The 8446-nt window shown below is 40.5% G+C and overlaps 1 protein-coding gene across 1 annotated transcript in view; it reads left to right on the forward strand.

Moving 5' to 3' along the window:
• CD180 (CD180 molecule) overlaps window positions 1-6130 on the forward strand; it is a 31445-nt gene extending 25315 nt beyond the window's left edge. The window contains exon 3 of the mRNA XM_006902371.1: window positions 4402-6130. Coding sequence (XP_006902433.1) covers window positions 4402-6130 — 1729 coding nt within the window. The remainder of the gene's footprint in view (window positions 1-4401) is intronic.
• The last annotated feature ends 2316 nt before the right edge of the window (window positions 6131-8446 follow it).

Consider the following 8446-nt stretch of genomic DNA (forward strand, 5'->3'; position numbering starts at 1 on the left):
AACAACAACAACAACAACAACTACTACAACTACAATGAAAAGGTGGGGGGGTGGGGAAACAGGGTCACATTCATAGTTAAAAAAGACCATTTCCAGATCCATCTTGAAATACAATGTTGTGAGATACTTGGCTGTGGTCATGAGAAACCTATACTTGGACCAAGAAGCAGTAGTCAGACAGGACAAGGAAACAGTGCGTGGTTCAAAATCAGCAAAGGAGTGTGTCAGGGATGTGTCCTGTCTCCATACCTTTTCAATCTCTATGTGGAGTACATCATTCAAGAGCTGGACTTTATAAGGAGGAATGTGTCATCAGGAATGGAGAAAGACTCATCAACAATCTGCAATATGCAGATGACACAACCTTCCTTGCTCAAACTGAGGACCTGAAGTTTATCTGCCGAAAGTCAAGAACTATTGTCTTCAAAACGGATGGAAGCTCAACATTAAGAAAACAAAGATTTTCATCATTGGGCCAATTGTCAGAACCATGCTAGATGAAGAGATTGAGGTTGCTAATTGCAGCCTGCTCAGCTCCACAATCAGCACTCTTGGCACCAACAATTAGGAAATCAAAAGTTAAATTGTACTGGGGAAGTCTGCTACTGGGGACCTTTCCAGAGTGCTAAAGAGCAACAATATCAATTAGGAGTTTAAGGTGTGTCTGGTCCAAGCCATGGTATTCACAATTATTTGCTATGCATCAGGGAATTAGACAATGACCAAGGATGATAGAAGAATTGATGTCTTTGAGTTGTGGTACTGGAGAAGTATATTGACCATACTATGTACTGCCAGTATAACTATCAGATCTGTCCTGGAGATAGTGAAACAAAGCTACTCATTACAGGCAAGGATTTTGAGGCTCCATCTCCAGTACTTTGGACATGTTTCCAGGAGAGACCAGCCATTGAAAAGAGACATCATGCTTAGAAGAGTAGAGGGACAAGTACAGGAAAGGAAGAGCCTGAATTAAATGGATTGACACAGTAACTGGGGTAATGAGGGTAGGTATGTCAGAGGCAGTAAGATTGGCTCAGAACAGTACAGTGTTCAAAGCTGTTGTGCATAGGGTTGCTATGGATCGGAGTCTATTTGACAGCACATAACAACAACAACAACAAAGCTATGAAGGAGCTCTGGTGGCCTAGGAGCAATGAGTTTCACTGCCAATCCAAAAGTACAAAATTTGAGTCCACCAACTTCTCTGCAGGAAGAAAAAAAATTAGTAATCTCCTCCTGTGTGATTGAGAGCCTCCAAAAGCCCACCGGAAGGTAGGCCCTGAGTCATTTCTGACTTGATAATGCATAACAATAATAATACCACCATGGATATTCATTATGGATCCAAGTAAAATGAAATTGTTAACTACCTCAATCTTTTCTCCATTTACCATAGTGTTGGAATTTGGTTTTCTTGATGTTGAGAAGCTATAATGAAGGTTGTAGTCTTAGACCTTCTGCAGAAAGTGCTGAAAGTCATGTTCACTTTTTGCAAGCCAAGTTGAATCATGTGCATAACGTAGGTTGTTGATGATGAGTCTTCCTCTAACCCTGATGCCACATTCTTCTGATTATATGTCAGTTAAAAGGTCAGTGAAAGAGAAGGATATTCTTAATGAGACTGATATATTGACAACAACAAAAGACTAGAGCATGGAGGAGATAATGAAGAAGAAGAAGACAAAGTTTCTGTCGTTCATAGGGTTGCTATGCAAATTAATCTACTGGATGGCACTTCACCACCACAAGATACTTTCTAAATTCAGTTATTGATTTTCTTAAATTATCATGTGTCTTTGACAGTTGTAGAAATATTTCTGACCAGTTTAACATTTTTTAATCATATTTTTATTCTTATTAAATGTATTAAGCATTGCTGTCATTGTTATGTGCCATCAAGTGAACTATGACTCATAGTGATCTTATGAACATCCTTACCATCTCTTATATGCTTGAATCTCCCTGAGGTTCAATCTACCTCCCTGAGGATCTTCCTCCCTTTTGCTTCTCTTCCACTTTTCTAAGTATGGTGTCCTTTTCCATGCACTGGTCACTCCTAACAAGAAATGCAAAGTATGTAAGATAAAGGTTCACCATCTTTGCCTCTAAAGAGCTTATCTGTTGTACTCTCTCAAAAACATATCTGTCCCCTGGCATTTCATGGGATATTCAGTACTCTTCTCTAACAACACAACTCAAAGGCATGGATTCTTCTTATTCATTGTCCAACTTTCTGATGCATAGCCAGTAATTCAATAGACTATAGCTTGATATGATGCTGAGTGAACTAACTCAGTCCCACAAGGGCAAATACTGGATAAAACTATTATAGTAAAAAAAGTGAGGATCCAAAGGGGTAGGAGAGGGAGGAAGCAGAGGACTGAGGATGGGTAGGGATGGGGTGTTAATCATAAGGTTGTGCAATTCAATGAGTGGGGGTGAGTGAAGGAATGGGAAGAATCTTGTGTGAAAAACAATGTATTCGAATTTTGTAAATAAAACAATATATAATAATAAAAAGACTATAGCTTGAATAAAATACATTTTAATCTTAAACTAACATTAAGCACAGGTTACTATATTTCATTAATATAAATCAGACATATCTTATAATTCTGGAATTTGCTGCCTTTGAGAATCTGATTCTGTAGCTTTATTTTACTGTTGACTCTAACTAATGAATTTAGTGAATTTTCACTTTGAACACATTTCCTTTCTGAAACTTCATCTGTGAAACTTTTTGTTTAAAATGTTTTATGGAATTAGAGAAAAACCCAATGAGTTACTAATATTATTATGCGTGACAATGGCACTTAGATGTGGAAAACAAATTTATATCCATACTTTTTTGGACTGCATCCTGAAATAACGGGATGGCTGAGAGTTTATTTTAAAAAAACGGGATGTCTGAGATTTTATTTAAAAATAACTCAGTAGAGAGAGGTGGAAATAGATGAAGCAAATAGGAAATAGGGGAGTAAAGTATAGAAAAATATTGAAAATGTGTTCTGTATAAATGAAGATAGAACTCTGGTGGCCCCGGCTGTAGGAAATTGCATTTCCAACACAAAGGTTGTGCCTTATGGTTCAAATCCATACATGGGTCTGTGGAGGAAAGATGGGCAATCTCCTATGTGATTTACAGCCTCAGAAAATAAGAAATAAACTTTTTAAAGAGAAAAGGGAACTGGGTGGGGTTAGGGAAGAAAATGCACAACAATGCATGAATGGAAATTCAAGTTTTCTGTAAACTTTCATTAAAATAATTAATACAAATTATTTTTAAAAAAGCAGCTCAAGGGTCAGCTTTTTTTTTATTCAATGGTGATAAGTTCCTTATATCTATTAATATATCTACATTTAGGTTTAAATTTTTTTTCTAATAAAAACTAATTGTGTACATGACTCCAGGAAAGATATGGTTTACTTCCACCAGTTACTTGAAGACACTACCATCCTGGGACATCTTTACATTAACATTTTAACTTAGACTTCTTTTGGAGGTCTACAACATCATTAGTAAATCTGGGGAGTTCTGGTGGCATAGAGGTAAGAAGCTGCACTGCAATCCTGAAGACAAGCAGTTCAAATCCACCAGATGCGTGGTGAGAGAAGGGTGGGCAATCTTCTCCCATGCAATTGATTAACTACCTCAAAAAACCTCCCAGAGGGTCAGCTTTGGGTCGGTTCCAACTCGACAGCATACAACAACATCATTAGTCAATCCAGTCCACATTACTCATCGGGGGAACATGATTGTTGGGTATGATTAGAGAAGTCTTTTGTTGTTTGTTCCACCCGTAGCTAAGGCCAAGTACACGCATATTCTGATGGTCTCATTGTGTGATTTCCTTTCTCTCTCTCTCTCCTCTCTTTCTTCTCTCTCCTCCTCCTCCTCCTCCTCCTCCTCTTCTTCTTCTTCTTCTTTTTTTCTCCTCCCTCCCTCCCTTCCCAGGCTAAAATGGTGTAATTCCATCTTACATGCTTTAGGTATGTTATGAGGAAAGGCCAGTCCTTGGAGAGAAACAGCACATTGTGAAAGGTAAAGTGTCAGTAAGAGAGAGGAAGAAACTCAATGAGATCAACTGACACAGTGAATGTAATAACAGGCTTGTATGAGAGCTAGGGAGGATGATGCAGGATAAGACAAGGTTCAGATCTCGTATTCATAGGGTTGTAGTTGACTCAACAGCACCTAACACATAACAGTAAAACAATTGAAAATGTCCTTTTTGACCTTTTTAGCAGGTTCCAGAGTCTTTATTTTCTTCCAAACTTTTATTAGTGGGTAATGGCTACATTCCCGCAGGATTTGTCATTGTGATACTTTTTTTGTTTGGTTTTGCTTTTTTCTTCACAATGCATTATTATTCTTAAATAATTTTTTATCTTTTTAAGGTGCCAGATCAACTGGTTACATGAAGATACTTTTCAAAGCCAGTATCAATTAAGCACAATTGTATTGACTGGAAATCCCCTGATATTCATGGCAGAAACATCACTAAATGGACCCACTTCTTTGAAGCATCTCTTCTTAACACAAATAGGAATATCCAGTCTCAAGTTTATTCCGGTACACAATCTGGAAAATTTGCAAAGTTTGTATGTCGGAAGCAATCACATTACCTCTATAGAGCTCCCAGAAAACTTCCCAACACAGAATCTGAAAGTCCTTGATTTTCAAAATAATGCTATACACTACCTCATGAAGAAAGATCTGGACTCTCTAAAGCAGGCTACCAATCTGAGTATTAACCTTAGTGGCAATGACATCAAAGGTATTGAACCTGGGGCTTTCCATTCAAAAATCTTCCAAAAATTGAACTTTGGAGGAACTTTTGATGTGTCTGTTATATTTCAAGGTCTGCAGAATGCTACTATTCAATCTCTCTGGCTTGGTAGATTTGAGGACATGGAGGACAAAGACATTGATTCGGGCATGCTTCAGGGACTTTGTGAAATGACTGTTGAGAGCATCAACTTACAGAAGCACTATTTCTCTCCCATCTCGTCTACCACTTTTCAGTGTTTCACACGACTCCAGGAACTGGATCTCACAGCAACTCACTTAGAAGAACTGCCCTCCAGCATTAAGGGCATGAGCTCACTCAAGAAATTAGTTCTCACTGCAAATCATTTTGGCCAGTTGTGTCAAATCAATGCTGCCAATTTTCCGTCTCTGACAAGTCTCTACATCAAAAGCAACACAAAGAAACTTGATCTTGGTGTTGCCTGCTTAGAAAGTCTAGAAAATCTTCAGACGCTTGACTTAAGCCATAGTAACATAGAGGCTTCTGACTGCTGCACTCTGCAACTCAAAAATCTCCATCACTTGCAGTCCCTAAACCTGAGCTATAATGAGCCCCTCGGGCTCCAGAACCAGGCATTTCAAGAAACCCCTCAGCTTGTACTGCTGGATTTGGCGTTCACCAACTTGCACGTTAATGTCCCACAGAGTCCCTTCCAAAACCTCCCTCTCCTGCAGTTTCTCAATCTCTCTCACTGTCTCCTTGATACCAGCAATCAGCGTCTTCTGGCAGGCCTGCTTGACCTCCGGCACCTGAACTTACAGGGAAATCGCTTTCAAGATGGTAGAATCTCAAAGACCAATCTGCTTCAGACAGTAGGCAGCCTGGAGATTCTAATTCTGGCCTCCTGTGACCTCCTTTCCATAGACCAGCAAGCACTCCATGGCCTTGAAAAAATTCACTATGTAGACTTAAGCCACAACAGGCTGACAGGCAACAGCATTGACGCTCTTAGTCATCTTAAGAACATCTACCTCAATCTGGCTGACAACAACATTGACATCATTCCTTTCCATGTCCTCCCCACTTTGTCCCAGCAGACCACCATCAATTTAAGCCACAACCCTCTGGACTGCACTTGTTCTAACATTCATTTCTTCATGTGGTTCCTAGAAAACCTGCAAAAGTTTGAAGGCTTGGAGGAGACTGTGTGTACAAACCCCCCACTTCTTAGGGGAGTGAAACTGTCGGATGTGAAGCTGGTCTGTGGGATTACAGCTGCAGCTATTTTTGTTCTCATAGTATTTTTATTCTTGTTAATTGTTCTGCTCATTTTCTTCATTAAATGCCTTCTTAGGCGGAAATACCAAAACATTTAGTAAGGTTCTTGTGAACACAAATAAAGGTGTTTTATTAAATTGCCCAAAGTGAATAACTGTCGCCTGTGTCTTGGCCAGAATTTTCAGGTGGTTTCATCAGGCATTCATGCTGCTTTTCTGGACAAGTATGTTTACCCTGTGTTGTTGTTACGTGCCTTCAAGTCAGAGTCATCTAATAATTGAACCTTGGATGCCTTTTCAGAGGCAGTAAATTGCACAGGAGGAGACTGCCCATCTTTCTCCAGTAGAACAGCTAATGAGTTCAGATCATATGCCTTTGGATTGTCAACTCCTTATTCACTAGGTTTACCAGAGCTCTCAAAGGCAAGGGGGACTGCTAATGAACCTTACTGGTAGATAAACTGACTGGACTCAGGCCAGTTGTGAGAGCTGCAATTCATTTCTTCAATGGAAGGTGGAGGAAGTTGAGGGAGGATTCCTCGCGGGGGGAAAAGCAAGGACAGTCCCACACAGGGGCGCCATCTTCCATCCACTCCACCTTCTCAGCACCCCACCTCACCCCTATGCCTGAAAGGAGCTCATCCACTTGGCTGCAGTTGCAGGCCTTCTACCATAGCTCATCCCTCCAGTCAGGCATTGCACAGGAGCCTGGGTTCTCAGCAACAGAACCACAGGGACACTTGGTTGGATACAATGCCTTAACGCTCATTTTAAATGATAAAAGAACAAGGCAATGAATTTAAAAGGGAAGGCTGAGACATGAATCTGGCCACCAAATAGTCCCAATGAATTTTTTGTCTCTTTTGCTATTGTTTGCTGTCAAGTCAATTCCAGCTCATGGGGACTCCATATCTCTACAACACCCCTGCTTATAAATGGCTCCCCCCAAAGTGATAGGCCTTCCACAGAGGTTTCTATTTCTGCCCCATTCACTGCATTCATTTCAGAGTTGAAGGAAGAGATTCTCATTTGTCCGATAGGCCCCCTCTAGTATTACATTCTTGCCTTACAGGCTTCACAATGCTCTTCTCATGTGCATGTCTGGTGCTTAGAAGCCTCTTTCCCACGTGATCGGTGAGATAAGTGGGGTTAGTTTCCCAGGCTTTCCTTCAAAAGCTTTTGCTTCCATTTACAATGAAAATGAGTTGAAACATCCCTGCCCACTAACTGTTGATAGGTAAGATAATAATGCAGGCTTAGGAGAAATTGTTTCTGTTCAAGGTGGGGGTAAGCAAAGGTGGGATGTTGAATGCAAGTGTATGAAGAGGACAAGAAGTAACAGTGTTATGACACACTCTTTTCTTCAAGATCCACGGGGTTACAATTATGCTGAAATATTCAGCAACTCAGGTCTGGACTACTGGAAAAGGGAATTTGGTACTCTTGGACTTGCATATTGTGGCATTTATAAGGCTTTAATTAAGTTCTGGAGTAAATTTTAGGAGGTGGTGGTGGTTGTTGTTAGGTGCTATTGAACCAAGTACAACTCATAACGACACTATGAATAAAAGAACCCTATTCTATTCTGTGCCATTTTCATACTTCTGACACACAAGAGCCCACTGCAGCAGTCACCATGTCAGTCCACCTGGTTGAGGGTCTTCCTCTCCTTCGCCGACCCTCCACCCTACCCTGCATCATGTCCTTCTCCAAGGAATAGCACCTCATAACAGCATGCTCAAAGTATATGAGGTGAAGCCTCACATCATTCTTGCCTCCAAAATGCACTCCAGCTGCACCCTCTCCAAGACATTTATCTGTTTGTTCTTCTGGCCATCCATAGGATGTTCAGTGCTCTTCTCCAACACCACAGTTCATAAGCATTGATTATTGTGGCTGATTTCCATTGAGTCAGTTCTAACCAGGTGGTTTCTCCTTAGAAATTCTGTCTGAATAGCAAAGTACAATTTGATCAACTTTACCATCCAATCTTGAAGTTTTCCATGTGTCCAGGAGGGACCAGTCCTTGGAGAAGGACATTATGCTCAGAAGGGTGGAGGGACAGAACCAAAAAGGAAGACCTCAAGTGAGATGGATTGATTCAGTAGCTAGAGCAACGGGGGTTAGGTGTATTGGAGACAGTGAGACAGACTCAGGGCAGAGCAAGCTTCAGAGCCGCTGTACATAGGTCACTAAGACTTGTAGGCGACTTGACAGTGCATACATAACAACAAAAAACAACAACCATCCAATCAGAATGAGTTAGCCCTTAGGCAGATTACATAATTGTGTGGCACAATATCAGAGTGGAAATTTGGAAAGTAACTCCTCTTTAGCTCTTTATCCGAGAAAATGCAAGAAGTCAAGGAAACAAGCAGTAAAATAAAGCAATAAACCATCACTGTAAATACTTCA

Source organism: Elephantulus edwardii, unplaced genomic scaffold, assembly GCF_000299155.1.
Source record: "Elephantulus edwardii isolate Elephantulus edwardi_28Jun2011 unplaced genomic scaffold, EleEdw1.0 scaffold00400, whole genome shotgun sequence".
In the NCBI taxonomy this organism is placed as follows: Eukaryota; Metazoa; Chordata; class Mammalia; order Macroscelidea; family Macroscelididae; genus Elephantulus; species Elephantulus edwardii.